At 38.7% G+C, this 22,247-nt stretch overlaps 1 protein-coding gene across 4 annotated transcripts in view; it reads right to left on the bottom strand.

The window, feature by feature from the left end:
* PEAK1 (pseudopodium enriched atypical kinase 1) overlaps positions 1 to 22,247 on the bottom strand; it is a 57,937-nt gene that overhangs the window by 18,877 nt on the left and 16,813 nt on the right. For all 4 annotated transcript variants that reach the window (XM_089538490.1, XM_089538487.1, XM_089538488.1 and 1 more), the window contains exons 2-3: positions 20,755 to 20,898; positions 2,330 to 5,554 (exon numbers count right to left, since the gene is read on the bottom strand). In XM_089538490.1, coding sequence (XP_089394616.1) covers positions 2,330 to 5,442 — 3,113 coding nt within the window. In that variant the 5' untranslated portion in view covers positions 5,443 to 5,554; positions 20,755 to 20,898. The remainder of the gene's footprint in view (positions 1 to 2,329; positions 5,555 to 20,754; positions 20,899 to 22,247) is intronic.

The following is a 22,247-nucleotide window of genomic DNA, read 5'->3' as shown; positions in this document are numbered from 1 at the left end:
AAAAGCTTGGCATTTTTTGCATAGGATAGACAGAACAGACTATATAACTAAATTGCTTAGCTGTTCTTCCTGAGTAAGCAAGACCAAGTCAGCAACATGCAGCAGCATGCCACTCATACATGACAAGCCAGGATTCCCATGGCTTCTTGGCTTGTCTTGTAGCCAGAATCTATTCTCTTTCTCTCGGTGTGTGCATGCGCGCACATGTAGGCATGTGTTTCACAGAGCAAATGTGTGGGAGAGTATGCATCAGGAGCCACTCCCACTGCCTTTTGGTCTTTGTACACAGGAATAACCAGATGTTCCTCCACACACAGAACTTACTTGTAGGCCAAACCTATGCATTTTAATTAGAAAGTGCCACTAATTCCAATGAAGCTTATTCCCAAGTCAGCATGCACAGGAGTGTAGCCTTAGGCCAAAATCTTATGTGCAATTATTTGGGAATAAGCCCCATTGAATTTAATCATTCTAAGTAAATGTGCATAAAATTGAAATGACAGTTGCTCTAGGGCTTGGGGGAGAAAACAAATAAAATGTCCTGCCTTCCTCACTCCAGGCAATGAATTGCCTTGATAGTCCCCTTTCAGTCCTCATCAATAAGGAGACCCTGCGTCATGGCAGAGGGAAGCTGTGGTTTTGGTGCACAAAGAAAATGTTTGAAGCTGCAGGACTCTAGTCAGAAAGCACAGAGAAGGGAGATGCAGGGTGCTGCATCTCTGTTGAGATATTCTAATAAAAAAAAGATTCAAAACTGTTTGATAGCTAGAATAGAGAGGCTTATGAGTTGGAGCCAACATTGTTCAGCTATAGATGCCGGTTCCTTAATCTGCAGGTGCCACAGGCACGATGAAATGGCCCTTCCAGAGGCATAATGTCTAATTAACAATTTGTAAGCCACTCTGATAGCCTTTTGGCTGAAGAGCGGGGTATAAATAATAATAATAATAATAATAATAATAATAATAATAATATAGCTTTGGATTGCTCTAGTCCACCACATTTCCTAATCCAATGATGGATTAAAGAACAAAAATCTCAGTTTCTCTTGCTGATATGCCTTCAGGGCCCCCATCAATCTGACATTTCATAATCCCATTTTATTTTATTTCTAGGTCATCAGTTTGCTTTCTCAGTGAGTATTGCAGTGCTTGGCATTCTGAAACAAATATCATCATGTTCATTGATTGCTATCTTAATGATTTTAAGTAGCCTAGAAAGCCTTTAGAATGAATGTTTTAAGTTTCTTTAGTATTCTACAGTTTGTACTACAAATCCACCTTAGCTGGTCAACAGACGTTTTACATCTGTTGATATCTCATAAATATGCAGATGGAAATTGAAAACTTGGCAAGATTGCCTCCTGGCTAATCAAACTATGGCAGAATTACAAAGTTATTAAAAGAGCATAGTTTACATTTCACATAATCTTTCTCTTCTCTCCCCCTTTAAGTAGCAGTGAATGAAAACATTGAAAGAAAGCACCGTATAATAATACTACAAACAGATAACAGGAAGCCATTGGGCAAGAATATAACCTCATTTTTAAATTTCAATATTTTCACTAGGGGTTCAATTCTTGCTCTATTTGCATAATGCATAATTTCTAGGAAATGTCAGTGCACAGTCTACAGCTGCACTACTATGTATGTTTACAAGGAAGTAAGTTTGCTGAATTCAATGACACTTCAAATTAAGCACGTACAGGATTGGGATTATCAAGATATTCCAGATACTATAAAATGGATGTTAAATTGGTCCTTAAGGCAAGAGTGGAGGAAGTGCAGATTGTGGGCTGTGTGTAGATCCAACCCATTTTACTGCCCTGTTCCTTTCCTAGCTGCAGCATATCTGATATGAGGATAGAACGACAAGGGAGGGTAGTGGCGTGCTGCAGTTCTGGCCTCTGCATCTGCTTTCTATGCATAGAAGGAGCAGAATAGAAACAGTCCAGGACAGCATGGGTAGCCAAGCTTTGGCTTTCTAGATGCTGTTGAACCTATCTCCTATTTGCTCTCCCCATTGACTGTGCTGGTTAGGGCTGACAGGAGTTGCAATTCCACATCACTTGGAGGACCACAAGTTTCATAGCAGTGTAGTACTGTTTATACTGCAATCCTATCAAAACCAGCTGTATACAGATGTGAAAGAATGCAGCTTCCACAGAGAAAATAATCTGAGGATGTTCCGTAATTTGTGAATATGACTGTCCAGTGAATATAAAGCAGTGTTATGGCATATTTAGTACATCTAAGTGTCTGATTTTTGGGAAAAATATAGGAAATTATATATGACACACTGGGTAAGATAAGGATTTATATTATTTTACCTCAGAATTTCTGTTGAGACTTGAGGTGGTGAAGAATTACTCTTCAGATTTTCTTCTGACACTTCGGGAGACTCTTCTCTCTCTGTTGTCATACTATCAACTCTTGACTCCACCTCAGTCTTATGTTGATCAGATTTTGCCTCCATCTTTGCTTGTTCACATTTAAACATAAAAACAATAGAGGGTTTCTCACTGGCATCTGTTTTTGACTCACTGAACCAATTATGACGCTGAACAGGAGGAGGTGGGAGCATGTGAATCACAGTCCCATCAAGACCCACCAGTTTCCCTTTCTCTCTCTCACGGTCTTCCTCATCATCTGTCTTTCTGCGACGAAAGAAGCTCTTAAAGGATATCCAGCGCTTGGGCTTTGCATCAACAGCCCGTCTACCTTCTGAGTGCAAAACAGATTCAGCCTCTGTTGATCTGACAGGGCTCAATGGTTTGGTCCAATTGCTGAAATGTCTTTGCAACACTTTGCTGGCATGGTAAGGCGAAGATGTGGAACGGGGAGGAGGGAATGGGGGAACCTGCTCACTTTTGGGGCTTGCAGAATTGTGGGAGGGTGACACTGGCTTTGAGGACTGAGTGACTGGTGACTTTGGTGGGATTTCTGTTGTTAGCATTTCTGTAGATTTGACTGCTTCAGCATCAGCACTGGATTGTACTGTAAAGAGAGATTTGGGTCGCACTGCAATGTTTTTACCTGTGTCTGCATCAGGAGGTAAAGAATACAGTTCTTCAACACTGCAAGATTTGGGCTCACTCTGAGATACTTCTGGGGGAGACAGCGGAGGCTGGATAGATGCTACAATCTGAGATAGCACTGTGCAAGCATTTTCCCGATTGCCATTAGATGTCTCCTGTGCATCGTCTGTTTTGGATCCAATGTCTTGAAGAGCTCTTTGTATTTTTGTTGGGGAACTATGATCAGGATTTTTTAGTGATGTCTGACCTTTACCAATACAGCTGTTAAATTCCTGAACTTTCTGAGCCACAGAACCCAATTTTCTCTCAGTGCTATTAGCTGATCCTTTAGCTTGGGAAAGTTCAGCAGATTTGTTAGTTATACTTTCAGATGCTGTATTTTCAGCTTCTATTTCTTCATATGTGTGACTGATGACACTAGTGGTTTTATCTTTAACAGAGAGATCTCCACTAGTTCCTAGAAAGCTTTTATAAATGGCTAGGTTGTCGTATGCATTTGGGTTTATTACAATAGGAACTTTGATTGCGTTCTTGGAGCTCTTAGCATAAGTTGGCTCATCATGAATAATAATTGGGAATGGTGGCATGCCAGCATTGTTGTAACTATTGAATTTTATTTCAGACAAATTAGGCGATTTAACAGGGATGGTTTTTGTAGAAATATTTGTTGAAGTAGGTGAAGTAGGGGCAGATTTATGGATGTTTTTCCGTACAGGTACAGAAGGTCCTGGGGTGTTGGCAATTAGCTCCACTTTGGGAATCTTTTGTCGTGGACTTGTACTTGAAGTCCAAACTTCCTGATATCTGACTGCACTCGATTTTTTAAGATTGCTATTTACTTGCCCAGATGACACAGAATTAGGTAAAGCATTTGTACTTAGAATATCAGGCGAATTTGGATTAGTCAGGACACTTTTTGCATCTAAACTTTTCGCTTGGTTTTCTATACATTCATGAGTCATGGCTGCTGATACATCCACTATAGTGTATGGCTTACATATGGGTTGTTCCATATTTACTATTCTATATGGTTTAGCTTGTTCTTCTGCATGAACCAAATTTGTATTTGCTGCTTGAGCTGGCATACCTGAAGGACTTTTGCATTTTGGCCTATCGCTCTGAACAGCAATCTTGCCATCCTTCTCTTCCAATCTAAGGGCAAGCACAGCCTTATGAGTCTCCAAAGTTTTGGTAGCACTCTGAGGACTTTTAGATGCAGGTTTCAGTTGCTGATCATCAATAATACCTTTATATCCTTCTTCAATTGACTTTATCTCTTTAGGAGTGCTAGGAGATAATGCACCATTGCAGAGCCTTTGAGAGGAACTACTGGCTGTCCCAGAGCAAGACTCTTCCGTGAGAGAAGAGTCAGGAGACATGGAATCAGACGAGACCATGCTCTGCATGCTTTCTTGCCCATAAAGGATCATGGGATCATCTCCATAACCATTCAAGATTTCATCATAGCTGTCATCATAGTCTACTGCACAAAACCTCTGGAGAGACCTGTTCCTTAAAGGCACAGTGTTCCATTTTTTGTCAACACAGAATCGGACAGGTGATAGCGTGTTAGCCCTAAAGTTTGCAAAACGTGGCTGTCCTCTCATACGGATCTCCATTGCTAAGAGCTCTTCATCACTTTCATCCCAGCTCTCATGGTCGTCATGGATGCTGCCAAAAAACAGATCATCCTCACTTTCATCCCCACTGGAGAATTCTGGGTAACAGAAACGACCACCTTCATTACTTATTACATCAGTGCTTCCACTTAGAACAACATGCTTATTTTGTGAATCTTTCATTCCACCCATCATGCAACTTGGAGGCATCTTTCTTTCTAATGATCTTTTATAACAATTGTTTATTCTCCCTAAGAAAGCTTCCCTTGAATTAAGTTCATTTCCTGTTAGAGGAGATGGGTTATCTAAACCTGCAATTTCCTTCAGTACATCTGTCAGTCCATTATTGTTGCTTGGAGATTTACCTACATCATCACTATTCCCATAAGGCCTAGGTACATGGCTATAACCTTCAATTTCTTCTTCATTATTATTATTCAGTGGTTTTTTGTTCACAACAGTTCTGTTTTGATTCCACCCTACAGAAACTGGCTTGTTCTCACAAAGATCTTGTGAGCTGACTTCGCCACATATAACCTGTCCATCTATTGTCATCATGGTGGGCTTCACAGCTATAGTCGGTTTCTTTGCCACTGGAGGTCGAAAATTCCCTGTATTTCTAGAACGTTGGTTATTGTTGTGGGTTGCATTGGTTTTTAGATTTGTATTTGAAGCTGGGTTTTTTTCAGGGGCTGGAGGCAACTGGTGCAAGTTTTTTGGCTTGAAGCAGTTTTTACATTCTCCTGGTTTCCAGACATGTTCAGTGAAAGCATTGCAAGCAGACATTTTCCCAGGCTTAAGCACCTGATTCTCGGAAGTTGTTCAGTGCATGGTAAGATCATTCAAGGGTTATCACTGTTCTTGATTAACTTCTCTGCATAAGGAAATCTTGTTCATCCTAAAAAAAAAAGAAGAGAAAGAAAAACATCATTTTATGAAGACAGAAACTTAATAATTTCTGTTGATCCTTTTGCTACCTATCATTGTTACTATCCTACAGGATTACGTTGCAAGGATAAAGCACACAGAGAAAACACTACATACAGTGTATATACAACCCTGATGTCCTTGGAGGAAGAGCAAGATAAAAATGCACTAAACAAAATGAAGCATTTGCAGCAATATACTGGAATAGCCCTTCACTGAAAAAATGGTGCATAATCATGCAATATAATCTCAGTAAGAGGGCAAACTAGTGAAGGAACTATGATCCTCTAAAAATATATATTTTTGACTGTAATACAAATGTACTGTTAGTTAAATTGAACTTCCGTCCTAGTTGTTCAATATAATCTGTAACTGCCCATTAAGATGGCTTCAAAGGATTTTATGATTTCCCCATCAAAACAACATTATCACTAGCCTTTCAACAATTTGTAGCAAGTAACTCTGAAAGATAAACTTATGAAAAGACTTCAGGAGCGTCTATTTAATCATTTATCTTTAAGACAGCATACACCAATAAACAATGAGCCCATCTTACACAACATGCCTGGAGACTGACAGTTCTACTCTTTTGACTGGCCTGTTTCACTACTGCTTCTTTCCTGAGGAATCCCAACACAGGCTCCTTTCAGGCATGATTTCTTGCAAGAGGCAAATGTCTAAGCTTCAAATACAACCATAAGGCTGCTGTTCCATATGACAATCATATGTGTAAGGCAATGATGTGGTGCTTGAGATGTTTTACCAAACCACTGCTACATTTAATGTTCAGTTTGCATCAGTTGAGGAACTACCTTGGAAGCTGCCCATAGAAATGTGGCTCAAATGGGGATGCATTCAGGCAGTTCTGCTTCAGTTGTTTACTCACATTAAAAGCTACCTTAGTTAATAGTCAATATTTCAAAAGTAACTACATCCCATTTTTTAAATAACTAAACTGTAAATAAATAAATAAATCAGCATGTATACTTCTAGAAGCCATCCCAAATTAAAAGGCGGGTTGCTTCTAATTAGTCTGATTGAGTACATATTGGCACAGAGAAGCACACTGTACAGAGAAATATGTGTAGTCAAAAGACTTTGCTGATGGTGATTTAGTGGCTATTCCTTGCGGTTGCAGAGCTATTATGGAATGCATACACACTCACTGCTGACTGACAACTACATTACTAAATTTGTGTCTATACAATATAGAAATACTTTCATTTCAGATTACAGTGACAGTTGCCCTTTATCACATAGTGGTATGTAGTAAACTTCAGGTAATGAAATTGGGTACCTATCCGTCAATCTGCATAAATGCTAAATTGTTTTCTTGGCATGTGATACTGTTTGTTATGATAAAAGACAGGCAAATACTCTGATCAAACACCAGATGGAGCTACAGCATAACAGGAAGAATTTCTATTACACTTACAAAAGTTTTGCATTTTCATAGTACAGCATTTTGTGATATTTTCTAACAGTGTCAACTTGGATAACTTGGCTACATATTATAAAATATAGTTGTTTTAAGTATGCTGCAATTGCCGATATGCTGCTTCAAGAGGTATATTTAACAAATTATTTTCTGAAATGTTTAAGAAAATGAAGTCGGTCAACCACTGTAAGAACCTGTGAAGATAGTTTTTATTTAGGTTAACTGGCCCACAACAAACTAACATAGTAGGTGACAGGTTAAACTCAATGAAATCACAAGACATGGAGGAAGATCCAGAATGGTTTCAATTTGGAGGTAAATCACCTGTGAGGGCCCTTATGGATTCCATGGGTGCCCTACTTTCAAAGACTATTTTATAGCACTTTAGCTTTGTATCAGTAATGACATGCTATCCGTATAGATAAATCAAGACAGAAATGAATTAAATAGCCTACAGCATTAATTAATTCTAACTGAGGAAAACATACACCTTTGAGGCAAGAGGGGGTTGTGTCATAGTTAACCTTGAGGAAAAAGTAAATTATGCTGATATTGTGTTTCTTAATCATAAAAGTATTAAGGCACATGCAAGGAAAAACAACATCTGCATTACAACTGGTGTAGACACACACGCAGTTTGAAATTCCCACCTGTTTACAAGGACTTTCTTGTACTCAGTTCTCTTAACAGTCTGTCTAATGGGAGGAAAATACACACAGCCTTCTTTTCTCCCATATGCATTTCAGGCACTACTTCTTTGTCCTAAATTTCAGGCTGCTAGTTCCCTTCAGATGTGTGCTGGTTGAATCACAATGAAGACCTCCTACACTAATACTTTACACCAGCATAATCCAGTTAAAAGGGACTTAATTGGTGTGCACGATTCCCTGCAATTTCAGCATTCTAAAAATGAATAGTCTCAGCAAGTACCAGATGGTGACATACACTAATTAATCAGGCCAGCCCAATGAATGAGCCTATTAAAAGAAACGCACCTATTAGACATGTGTTTTGAATGCTCTCTGCTGCAAATGCTTGCCTCAATGAAATGCTCGATTCGTTTAGTTAGTAATATAGACAAGTGTGTGGTGCAGTCATTTGGCAGTGCAAAACCATCAACCCTGTCATATACCTTTATAACAGTAGGTACTTTGTGCCAAAGCACAACTTCATCTTGTTCTTTTTCAATTGGAAAGACTAAACGCTTCTACCTTCACCTGTTTGGGAGGAGCTTACCAGTATCAGCATGCTCCCGAATTCTCTGCAGGCACAAAGCTTCATCCCTGACAGCTCTCTCTAGAGCGAGCTAATCATTATTCACAGCAATAGGAGGCTCTTGTAAGAGCACTGCCTTTCATCAGGAAGCCTGGCACAAAGAGAAGCCAACTATGTTTCATCACAGCATACAGCACATTATGAAATGATCAATTAAGATTTGCCCACTTGCATGCCAGAAAAGCAAACAGAACAGGTATGTGCAAACAACAAAAGGGTGCATACATTTAAACAGAACATCGTTCAGAAAATTTCTCTTCATGCCTTCCACGATGATACACTTCAGTGCTATCAACACTTGCATGCTATTGGGGAGGGGGGGAGCTTTGTGAAAGCTATTTCCTATGCTTGCAGCAGAAGCTGTTGAAACAAAAGGGTACTTCAATTCCTCAAACTGGCCACATTCAGGAGCTCTTCAAACTGATGGAAAACAAGTAAAGGCAGTTGTATCTGGACATTCTCAGTGTGTTTTAATGAAGGGCAAATACTTACATAAATTTATCTGGAAAATCCTTGATAGTAAAATTTAACCATGTTCTCTTTACACATGGTTTATCAGTAAGTGTCAAATGTGGGCATGGTGGGTGCTAATTGTGGGAGAGGAGTGTGTTTCATGCTGCCTTCTTAATGGCCTGTTTTGCAGGGCAATCCAGAAGATTTATGGGGCCTGAGGCAGGTGTCATGTTGGGGACTCTGCTCCTGCCACATACAAGGACCCATACACCTATCATGTGCTCCGCCATCCATGGATTTAAGCATCCATGGATGGCAAGTCCCATTCACTTCAATGGTTGTGTTTGCATGAGGTCCTGGGAGAAACAAAAAACAACAAATTTACTTAATATGACTGCTATCTGAATCCTATGGTATAACTGGCAGAGCAACAGATTTGGGTGTATAAACAATAAAGTGAGGCTCTGTGGGTACTAGCATTGAAAGAAAAATTACAAGAAACTTCCTTGAATACTGATTCTCCAAAGTACTAGTAAATGGAAAGAACTAACTCAAGTTAAGATACTTCTGCCTACTTTTCTACAGATTATACAAACCCACTATGTGCAGATATGAAGCAGGATAGAAACAAGTTTTATCTCTTCATTAGAAACTCAGGAATAGACTGTAAATCAATTGAACAAGACTGCAAGATATCAAAAGCCAATAAGCCCACTCTTGATATTCATAGTGAGAAAATTTGGTATTTTACTGATACAAAGTGGAACACACTTCTCTTTGAACACATGAAGGTTCAATGTAACAAGTATTCTCACGATACCAGCAATGATTTGTATTCCTAACAGAACAACATCAGAGAGCAGAGTGATTTATGGTATTTGCACAATAATTTGTTTTTTTAAAATGGCCTGATGAAAAGATGTCTTATGAATAATCACAAAATATTTTGATTTCACTTAGTTTTAGCAGCCTTGAGTGATGGAAAATGTTGCTCATATGTCAGTCACACACATGTTTTAAGGACCTGGGGGAACAAAAGGCTAAATAAACGGGAAAGAATCCAATTTAAAATATTTATTAATTATTGAATTTCATTTACAAAGAAACACATACTGTCTCAATGAATTCATATGAGCATTATTAGAAAGACTCAACTCTCATCTATAGTAACTTATGCAAACACCAAAGTATTCTTGAGCAAAAAACACAGAGGAAGAGGCACCTTCCATTTAAGGTGATTATGGTTCAAAACACACTGGTGAAATAATCCAGTTTGAGACTGCTTTAGCTGCTCTGGCTCAATGCTAGGGAATTCTGGGAATTGTAGATTATTTCTGCAGTGTTTTGGACCTATATTTCCAAAAATAAATTTTCTTGAATATGGCATCTATAAAATACATGTGTGTTTCTAAAGTATTAAGACTCTCAGACCATTGAATGACAGATGGAGACTACTTTTGCATTCTGTCAACATTGTTAGGAGAATTGAACTCTGTGGATGTAGCCATTATACCTGATGTTTGATTATACTACTACCTTGTCTTTAACAATAGTCTCAGTAAATGTAAGTAATCCAGAGTATTTCCATAAGAATTGCAGTGCTACATCTGACCATAGACCTATAGACTCCAGCATTCTGTTCTGACAATGGGCAGCCAGATTTCCATGGAAAGCTCACTACAGATGACACAAGCAAACAAGCATCCTCCTATTGTGTTCCCCAGTAACTGATACAGAGACTGCCTATGATACTGGAAATAGTATTATTCAACATGAACAGTCAAGCTTGTTTTCTGCTGCTCCAGAGAACAGGACCAGGAACAGGAAAAGAGATTCCACCTCAACATTAGGAGAAACTTCCTGACAGTAAGGGCTGTTCGACAGTGGAACACACTTCCTCTGAGTGTAGTGGAGTCTCCTTCCTTAGAGACCTTTAAACAGAGGCTGGATGGCCATCTGTTGGGGATGCTTTGATTGAGATTTCCTACATGGCAGGGGGTTGGATTGGATGGCCCTTGTGGTCTCTTCCAGCTCTACAATTCTATGATTCTGTGACAGCCTTCCCTTCCATGAATTTGTCTAATCCCCCTTTAAAGCCATCTAAGATGGTGGCTATTGCTATCTCTTGTAGAATTGATGTGTGTTGTGCAAAACAGTATTTCCTTTTATCTCTCTCAAGCCCCAGATTCTAGTACTATGAGAAAGGGAGAAAAAGATCTCTATCCATTTGGTCAACCATAGGGCATGATTTTATACACATCAGCCATGTCCTCTTTACTCATCTTTTTTTCCAAAGGTTAATAGGCTCAAATATGGTAAGCTACCCTTACAAGGGAGGTACTCCAATTCCTTCATCACTTTGGTTGTTCTGCATAATGTATTCATGTGTAATGGTCACACTTGATAACTGATGTAATTTTCATGCTTTTGTTTCAGATGTGTATAAAGCAGAAGGAAGAAATGTACAAATACAGTTATATGTGTAATATAATGCTAGGAGGTTTGGCCTCTCACGTATGCAGCCTTGGGAGTTGCCCTCCTCCAAAAAAGAGAGAGAAAACATATGTAGAGAGCGCTGCAGTCTTCTAGAGCAGATTTTGGAAGTGCTGAGATTTGCAGGCAAAGTGGGGATTTTCCCCTCCTCCTTCTTGTTGAGTTGTGATTTTGCATAAGCAATTTAGTACTGGATAAATTACAGTCTGTACAAAATATGTGGGGAACTACTGGCCAGTCTCCAGTTCTTTCAAGCACTATTTTTGTTAGAAAGCTAGAACATAAATCTAATGAATAAATCTGGTAATAGTCTACCCACTGCATGTGGACCTTAGGCTTGAAAGGAAAGTCCCTGTTCACACAAACGGGAGCTTCTGTTTCTAAGGTCCAAAATGCAATGCAGAAATAATTCAGTTTAAGACCACTTTAACTGCCCTGGCTCAGTGCTATTGGAACCAGGGAATTGTAGTTTATTGTGGCACCAGAGCTCTCTGACAGAGAAGGCTAAATGTCTCACAAAACTACAGTTCCCAGAATTTCTTAGTATTGAACCAGGACAGTTAAAGCAGTCTCAAACTGGATTATTTCTGCAGTGTGTTTTGGATCTAAATCTAAGTGCTGCATGGGGGAGGGAGGGAGATGGAGAAAGAATATCCTCACCGCACTAACAAAACATTTTTAAAAGTCTCAGTAATGTTAATGTGATCCTTTTCTAAGTGTAATTGTTGTGGGAGAGGTGCATGTAGAAAAATAAGAAAGGAAGTGGCCTATTGCTAGGTCTTGCCCTGTTCATTTCCGTCTGCCCTCCTTGAGAAATTTTCCAAGGGAATGCAACCCTCAATATAAGTTTCACCCACTGTATATACTCTCTACCCCTTGTGACAGTATTTTAACAGGATGCTTAAAATATTACACTTTCCCTGTAATCATTTGTACCAGTGATATTTACACTGGACTTAAAAAGATTCAGTTATGAATTCTTCTGGTACATTTTTAGAATGATGAAATCAATAGAAATGTATCTTATCAGAGGCAAAAAGCCAAAAAGAAAGATACGTAAATTTGTCAGAAGGATTGAAAGAGACAAGAACTGATGTTACACGTATAAGAGAATTACTCTGGTACTGGATCAATGAGCACATTATGTTAGGCCAGGATAAATGAATTTGGTTCCAGTAAAGAGAGCAAATGTCAATCTGTTCAAAATATGTACAGCTATCTTTATGCAAACTATACCTGTTAAATATTGCCCCCTTTCCTGCCCCGCAACTCTACTGTGTAGGGAAGAAGTACTGTTTTACAGTTTATCAGCAATGTTAACCTTTATTATAATGTCTAAAGTTTGAAAGCAGTGTACTTTCAAGTATGGATGTCCAGTTTCCTCACATCTTGCTGTTTTTAAGAAACAAAAAGCACTTTAGGAAATCATCCCCCCCAAATATATGGATTAAACTCATTGTTATTAACCATCATCACATTGACTTTCACTTATGGCAACCCTATGAATGAGAGACCTCCAAGTCCCTCTATCATCTACTGTCATTTTCAGGTCTTGCAGACTCAGAGCTATGGTTCCTTGGTTTGAGTCTATCCATCTGGAATGTGGTCTTCTTCTTTTCCTGCTGCCTTCTACCTTGCCAAACATTATTCTCTTTTCTAGTGAGTCCTGTCTTCTCATGATATGTCCAAAGTATGACTGCCTCAGTTTAGGTATTATGGCTTTTAGGGAAACCAGAAAACTCATGGATTTCTAATAATTTTCTTTTTCTTTTTTGTAGATCAAACTGAAACAGGCAAATACTACATAGAATTTGAGACTGAAATCCCATAAGCTGGAATAAAACAGGAGAACAGGGAAAATATATTAATTACATTAATTAACTGGTAGTTAGCTATTACTAAGCATAAATGGAAGTACATTTACAAACAAAATGAGCCACTTCACTAACAGATTTCTAGGGCTCTTGTGCATTCCATGTTCTTACATACTGCCCCAATGCCCCTAGCATATTTATTCTATTCCTGTTTCAAGTAATTACCATTTAATTTCTTAAAATACTGATAAATAAATTGCTTTTATTGGAGAAATATGCAAGTATTTCATTAAACAATGTGTCAAAGTAGGCAGCACTGGGTAGTCTTAATGCAATCAGCAATGACCAGAAAATAAAGCCATACAAATCTGTTCAAAGAAAAGATTAAGTAAATCCTTGCATTTGTCCACTACTTAGCAGTGCTTCTAAGCATTAGCAGTTTTAGTCCCTATAAATAATGCCCTTCTCCAATCATCTTCCAGATTCTCCCCTCAGGATTCCACACAATGTATGTGGCTACTCCAAGTAGAATATGAACACAGTGAAAAGGAATGTAAAAGGTTTATTACCCCTTTCCCTTACACATACTAAGTGCCAGCTAGATTCATTTCTTTGACTCCTGACATTTTGCACACTGGTGGTTCCACTAGTGATTTCTTGAGGAAACTCTTTCAAATGAGTCACTAATTTAGATGTCTACATTGAAATATAAAATCTTTCCTACATCTTGAAAATTCATAGAGAAGAAAGGGAGAGAGAAAACAATACAAATCAAGCTTGGGATAAATCTAGCCAAATTTATCTTCACTTGACAACAATGACATTTACAACAAGGCAACAAACTCACATTTCACCACCAACCATTGTGTTGGCTTAGTTTTGCTTGCTAGATATCCAACAACCGGGGGATCATTACAATACAGTCCTAAGGAAAATGTTAAATCCTCAAGAGCCTACTGTAGCCTATTTGTTAGGAACTGCAGATAAAACCATTTGCACCTATCTGTTTTGAACTGGATGTTGCCACTGTTGTAGGTTTCAGTGGCTGCTGTGTATTATGCATTGTCTAATCTAAGTTGCCAGGATCAGTTTCAGCTGATACCACTGGACAACAAAGACAAGGCTCATAGTGTGTGCATATCTCATCTTGTTTAGGAGTAAAGCAGATGGGCCAAAAGGAGCAGCCAGAGGCTGGGCTGCCAGCAGGAGCAGAGCTCCTTTTGCCAGTGGCTTTGGGCTGCTTTAGCCAGTCTCAAAGCAGCTTTTGGCCGCTTTGGGGGTGTGCATCGTCCAAACGCCATGCCCCCAAAGCCGCTGGAAGCCACCTTATTAGGCCCGTCTGTTTTAGACCTCACTGAAAGTTGCTATGAGAAAAAAGCACCTTACATTTTCATCAACACCTTCTCAGCCATGGTCTATAAACCTTCTCACTCAAAAGAGAGTGTAAAATAAAATAACAAGTACTGTAAGAATAAAAAGATACCCATGTTTGGATGCAAAGTATGGATGAAGTTAAGCTAAATGCAGTTAATACCTCCAATAAGACAGAAATAGCAAAGGGAGAAGGTAGTTCAGCAGAGAAGAGAGGATACTACTGTTCTGATTTAAAGCAGTCCATCACCTCTTCTGTTGTATTTTCCTTTTCCTCATTTCCTGAAATGACCACTGATTTCCCAGTCCTTCAGATCTTTTCTTTTATTATTATAAACCCCCCCCATTTATCCCCTGCTATTTTTAGTTATTGTACTATTCCACACTGAGAACACAATATTCACCTGTATGCTAAACAGATGCATGTTGTCTATATTAACCTATTCAAGATTTCATAATTGGAAAAAAGGAGTCAAACTAACAACTGATTTACAATATTGTCAGAAAACACCACACATTGCCAGCTGGAATTTTTGCTTTGAATGTGTGTCTGGGTAGTTTCTATAGCAACTGGAGACACATTATTTTTCTCCTTAACACAATTTTTACTGCTTCCATTTATATGTTTTTATTGTTCAAAGTGGGGCATGGAATGGAGACAATACTTTTGTCAGCCCTGTATATCTATCAGTGGTTAGTCTCACTGGAAATAATAATTTGATAAAATTTCTTTTAAAATCCAAGATAGATTATATTCCAATTAATGTTTAAACTACACAGAAGATGAGAGGAAGAGAAGAAAAGAAAACAGGCTCACTAAAAAGCAAAACATACCTTTCTGAGAAAATAGTGACACAAATGACTGTTAGTATTTTGGAAGTAAAAAAGAACAGAAATGATGCACTGGTTAAGAAAACAAATCTGAAATATCTGCCACACACTTCTGTTGATATTTCTCTTGCAAAATGATTTAATTAAGGACTCACAGTTTAGGGCAAATGCATTTCTTGTGCTTTTCTTCATGTGAAAAGATATTAAACAAGAACACATCAGTATCAGCTGGGAAGCCCAGTAAGATTGCTGGCATCCATTTCCTCTTTTAAGCTGTAACACTGCTGATCTCAACAAAAGGCAGAGAGATACCATTTCAAATCAAACTGTAACTGAACAAGCTACATGGTCAAGAAACAGTGATGCAGGTCCTGGGATCATGCATTTCCAGAATGTGAAAACCTTTGGGCCAGGAAAGAGTAAGGAAAGGGAAATATATCACTTTCACTTGAAAAGCAGGATAAGGATTAAAATTAGAAATTTCTCTATTAGTATTCTCTCTCACTTTAGGGAAGTGTACATAGAGGACTGGTTTGGACAAAATGCTATACTACTAGCAGACGAAGAAGAGGATTAGCCTTCTCCTAGGCTTGTACACTCCCCACTCTGTCCTAGCTGCAAAACAGCTTCCAGAAGCTTTTGCTAGCATTTTATACTAACTGCAGCTTGCCACAATGAAATCTACACATTGTAATTTAGAAAATACACTTGGTTAGCAGAAACAAACCAACTTCAAACTATAGTTTGTCCGACTGGCTTGTACTCACACATCACAGTTAAGGTAAATCACAGTAATTTTTCTCCATACAATCTGAACGATATGCCAAATGAAAGTTAATTTATAATGGAAGCTTTGGGTCTCTTCCTCATGGCTGTGTTAGGAGGTCACAAGCTGGGGTGGGAAGAAAGGCTAAGCTTGTTTTCATAATGTGAAACCACCCACACAAACCGAGTTATGAGTGTACAGTAAAGAACGTCTACAGCTTGCTACAATTGTCTGTTTTCATTTGGTATATTTAAAAAATCCATTAGGTTTTGAGTATCAGTGCCATAAAATCTCAGAAACTATCAGAGAAACTGACTATTCTTTTCCACCCATTATATGTTTCTCTGCCTACCTGTCTTTTATTCTAACATGCTTCATGATTTTGGGATGAATTTGTTGTTTGTTTAATGGAGATAGTACACTAGGAAGTTAATCAGAAATTTCTGTTTCATGTCTCAGTAAGGTTTACGGCAGCAACATATCAACAGCCCTTCAAAATATTTACTCTTACGACAATGTAAGCATGCACGCCTGATTTTGTAAAAACCCTTTGTACTTGCTGTTGACATTTAAATTATCCTAAGCTTGAAAAGCACCATGGAAAACATATGTTTGGAGAATGGTTAACCACATTGTTCAAGTGTTACAACAAAATTTCCACTTCAGCATAGTTCAAGACAGCTTTACATTTCCAGAACTATGCATTGTGTTGGAGAGATAGACCAGATAAGGCAGAGGTGGGAATTAAATGGCTCCCCATACGTTGTTGGACTGCAATTTTCAACAGCCATAGCCACTATGGTGAGGAATAGTGGGAGTTACAGTCCAACAACATCTGGAGAACGGCATGATGCCCATCCCGAGATAAGGGCAGCCTTGATGCTTCAAAAGAAACTGTTAGGGTTCAAATATTAAATATTATTTGAGACATCATTTCTAAACGTTACTTTAGGCTCAAGCACAGAAACCAGCAATGGCCACTGCAAGAAGGCAGAAGGATCCAACTACACCTGCAGCAAGTGCCAACTGGTAGTTCTCTTAGAAGAAAAGGTCAGTGCACTACAGCTATGGGTTGATTCCCTTCAGTGCATCAGAAAACATGAGGACTTCCTGGACAGGACACAGAGAGCAGTGATGTTACAGAACCAACAGGAGGAAACTGCCCAGGAAAATGAAGAGCCCTGATATAGTGAGGAAACATGCTGGAGAACTGTTACCTTTCAGGAGATGATCATACAGAAAAGATTCAGAACCTCTCTAATTAAGCAAATGAATCCTGCATTTCATAATTGGGAGAGAGCTAGCTTGTTTTCTGCTGCTCCAGAGACTAGAACATGGAACAATGGATGCAAGCTACAAGAAAAGAGATTTCATCTCAACATTAGGAGGAACATCCTGACAGGAAGGGCTGTTCGACAGTGGAATACACTCCCTCGGAGTGTAGTGGAGTCTCCTTCCCTGGAGGTCTTTAAACAGAGGCTGGATGGCCATCGGTCAGGGATGCTTTGATTTAGATTTCCTGCATGGCAGAATGGGATTGGACTGGATGGCCCTTAGGGTCTCTTCCAACTCTATGATTCTATAAGGATTGCAGCAGTGAAGATGCTCAAACACAAAACCGCGTGCCAAGGAAGAAGTCAACTGCCAAATGCAACACGAAAAAAGAAAGTAAGAAAGGTCCTGGTAGTTGGGGACTCATTGCTCAGGGGTATAGAGGCACTTTTGCACCAGCCTGACAAGATGAATTATGAACTGTGCTGACTTCCTGATGCACAAATTCAGTGCTTCACCAACAACTTGCCCAAACTCATCAAGAACACCTATGGGCACACTGAAGAGCATACAGTTATAGTAGTCTTGCAATGAGAATTTTGTCCTCCACTAACCCCATGTGCACCACCCCTTCAATCCATGGTACATTTGAAGGGAATCCAAGTTTTGATTAGACAGACTTTTACTTGGCAGACAGCTTTTGGTATTGTATATACTCAAACAAAGGGAGATGAAGCATGATGCTTGCTTTCCAGAATGTTCTGAGATCAAGTGGCAACTATGTTTCTGAAGTACAAATGCACAGAGGCCAATTGTTCCTGAATGCATAAGCAACAAGCATTTTAGAAGAGCGACAAGATGTTTCACTCTATTACACATCTTTTTACCTCAGCTACAATATTTACAAGACTTGTAAATATTTAAAACAATGTAATAGGTTAAATAGTTTCTTTAAAAAGCATGTGGCAGAGCCCAAGGTTGCATGAGAAATAAGCAGTTATTTAAAAATTGACTTAACATTTGTTCTTTACCTTGCTAGACTGGTTTCTGTAGCAACTGAATCATTTCAGTGCCCTCCTCCCCTTCTTTGTGTTGCTCCCTGTTGCAGAAGTGAAGTAGTAAATGGGAGAGAAACAACAACAGCCTGCAGCATTTTGAGAGTGAGATACGCAAATCTAAAACTCCAGTCCCTCCTGTTGAGTAAAAGTGGGACAAAAACAAGTCCATCTGCAGGCACATCTCCCTAAAGCAATGCTGCTCAACTAACTGACTAAACTTTCCTTCTGTTGTTATTAAGAACTCAACAGTACTCCAAAAACTAACTACAGTGGTCCCCCATATTTTCCGATGTTCGGGATGAAGGTCCCCTGTGAATGTGGAAAAAACCCACAACCTAAAAAACACCATTCTTTTTACCTGAGAGAAGACCCCTCTAGGAATCTCCAGGTCCTCCAGTGCAACTCTGTGGTCAACGTCTGCTGGAAGCTGATCTCAGAATCACGCTGGAAGACCTATAGATGCTTAGAGAAGTGTTTTCTCTCGGAACGTCTTTGTTCTCCAGCATAACTCCATGGTCTACTTCTAGCAGAGTTGTGCTGGAGGACATAGAGATCCCTAGAGAGAATGTATTAATCAAACCTGCAAATAATCAAATTCAGAAAAGTTGAAGCCACAAATGTGGAGGAACTCTAGGTTTCTTCTTCACCTCAATAATTTCAGCCAGAGAGGAGGTGCCTGACACCGTACAGTGCACCACAACAAAATGCTACAACACCGGCTTCCCAACAAATATTTGGGGAGGACTGCTCCTTCAAAAGTAAACTGCCATTAAGTCCCACAGCTCAGTCATCATTTCCTCTACGCACACACACATGGATACACTGCTACATTTGTCTGAGCCCTAAACAAACTAGAGACTGGCACTGCTTCTAAAACACTAAAGGCTCCAAATGGAAGACATTTCCAGCAGCAACTTCTATCAAGACTTTTAACAACAACAACTGGAGCACTGTGAAAAAGCAAGCTGCATCAATATAAAGATTGTGTTGTTGGGTTTGTTTTTTTTTGGGGGGGGGAACTTGCCTTAAGAGCAGTTTTGCATTTCATAAGTGAAATACATTAGCTAATGGGTTGCTATGTATATTTTCCATCAGACTAACTCAGAGATACTTTAATGCATGTGAAATACTGCTTCTGTAGAACAAAGGACAGATGAATGCTATGTTATTCTCTGCTACTGAGTTTGTGCAAAACCTGCTGTCTTCCATGACACAACATCTCCAGAGTCAAACTGTATGGAGTAAGTAGTTCACAAACAGGGTTTCTAATTTGATAAATTAAGATTTTATACAAAAAGAAGAGGACTCATCAATAACACAGTTCTAATAGGAAACCGATACAATGCTCTGGGAATTTTTGCTCCATTAATGTTATGGTCTTGACTACAGAAGAGCTTTTATCTGCTTGTGAATAATTTATGTAGAATGATAATGAACAAAACAATGTGTAGGGTACATTCAAAAATTCTTTTAAGCATGACCTATACCTCGTAAGAATACAATCAACCACAGCATGTCAATGCGGTTCATTGTTACACATTACTTACCCCACTGTTTCATACTTTATTGTTATTATTTCTATGTTACGGATTGTTTTTATGTCGCTAAGTGTCAAACAAATGACAAAACACAAAGAGGAAAGCAATAACCCTGCGTAACAAAGAAATCAGTGTAACAGGAACCAGCAGGACTGGAGATCCTCCTAAACTTTATGGAATTTGATATGAAAACCAAATAAGTAATTTTATTTTTTTGGTCTATTATGACTATCAACTTCAGTGGTTACCACTTTTAATGGCAAAAAACCCCTGACACACAGTAATGTGCCCCCCCAGAAGTATTTGTTTTCTAGTGCTCTAAATCTACTCAAATCAGATTTAACATGTCTGACATACTTAGTAACAAAACAAACCTGAATCTTATTAGTTTTATGCATTCTGTTTAAAAATGTCAGACAGTTGAATTGAAATACAGTATTTAAACAATCATGGCTTGTTCCAAATATCTATTCAGACATTTAAACAAACTGGGTTAAACAATCCTATTATGTGAAAAGCAGGCCCTCCTTAGGTTTAACGTCATTGCTCCACTTCTCAGTCACTATGCTGTCATCCACTTCTCTAAACTATTTCATATATTTCATCTTATATTGCATGGAGAAACAAAATTATTTAAAGGAAACCATTAGTGCAATGTATTCCCGACTTTTTTCAGAAAAGCATCTTCCACAGAGAATCAAAACTGAAATGCCATCAGATTTTCAAAAGACAGTCAGTCTCTATGTGAAAAGTTCTATTATGTTATGACATACTTTTGAATGGGATATTTGGATGTGCAGTGATGATGGTGTGTTTTTATGTGATCTCCAATGGAATTCCAGACAATGAAATACACCGATACCTGCAAGTGAGGCATGTGGTACATCACACTGAGTCATTAGCAGTGTTCTCCATCCGCTGGCTTCTGGGGTAAGTCTTAGGGATCATTCACGAACTGTCTGGCTCTGCTGTCTTCCATATTTCTAAGTGACCAAGGATTTTCCTCCTGTAGAGACAGAGCAGGAAATTCAACATCTTTGTTGTTAGGTTACATGTTTATTATTTACTTACTTTTAACTGAAGAAATCCAGTGTTTGTGTGAGATATGCTTATACGTTTATTTTTTAAATTTAGCTTTGAAAAGGTATACATTTTAAATTGAAGACTTGCTTTTTATCACATGGCTGTAATACAATCTCTGAGATTGGTCAGCCCCATTTGCTTTTAGTTTCTTTGGGCTATGAACTCCATCTACCTCCTCTGCTTCTGGGTAATGATAGCTTTTCCATACCAGCAAGCATCACAGGTCTTCTATTCTATTTATTGGATTGATCATTCCCATTTCCACTGCACCTCTTTAACCTCAAAATATAATCCTGTTATTCATTCATTTCTAGTCAACTGAAGCTACTACATATATGTCTTACCAGGCTACTGAAACTGTATTTTTGAACCTACATTATTTAAAATACACCTACATCCAAAGCTTTTGGGGCATTTCAAAGCTTTAAACATTCAAAGTTTAACGTTTGGGGCCTGCATATTCAAGGGACCCTCTATTTTGCTACAGACCTGTCCAGATATTAAGATCTCCAGGAGAGGCTCTCTTCAGAGTAACACCAGCAGCAGAGACCTGCTTGACAGGAACACAGTAGAGAGCTCTCCTCTGCTGTTTCCAGATTATTGAATGCACTCCCTTCAATTCCCACTCTTGCTGCTTTTAGGAAGAGCATGAAGACACATCTCTTCCAACTTGCGTTAGCTAATGTTAAATTATGTTTACTGACTAGAGAAGTCATAGATGATATCACCGGCAGCAATTACAGTGGTTTTAGTATATAAGATCAATCACTTTGGTTATATACAAAAATCAAAATATAATAATACATACTTAGAGTAGTAACCAGAAAACTACAATACAGTGTTTACTTAACATAAACATTTAGTACCCAAACAATAGCTTAATAAGTGAACAGAAATACTTTGTTATCTCTTCTCTCTCTCTTGCACATACATACACACATTACATCTTTACAGACATCTGCAACTTTCTTTAATTCTCTGTGATCCTCTGCGAACCAGATTCTTAAGACTGAAGATAACTGTGAACATATAAGGGGATTAAGTTAAGCTATTTATATTATTCTGCACCAGCAGCATTGAACATGGGTTTAAGCGGCCTCTGGGCCAACTGCCAAATATGCAGAGTAAAAGTTGCCTCAAATGCCAAAGCTTCTGGATGAATTAAAAAGTAAAACTGGGTTTAGCATATTTATACTTGACAAAGTTGGCAAGGCAAAGATACTGGGTATCTCGCTTGGACAATAAGCTTGATATTTGAATCAAGTAAATATA

The sequence above is a fragment of the Sceloporus occidentalis genome, unplaced genomic scaffold (assembly GCF_023333645.1).
Source record: "Sceloporus occidentalis isolate IW3139 unplaced genomic scaffold, rSceOcc1.0.p SCAF_9, whole genome shotgun sequence".
NCBI classification, from domain to species: domain Eukaryota; kingdom Metazoa; phylum Chordata; class Lepidosauria; order Squamata; family Phrynosomatidae; genus Sceloporus; species Sceloporus occidentalis.
The sequence above is the reverse complement of the archived record's forward strand: the minus strand, read 5'-3'. Positions and strand labels throughout refer to the sequence as shown.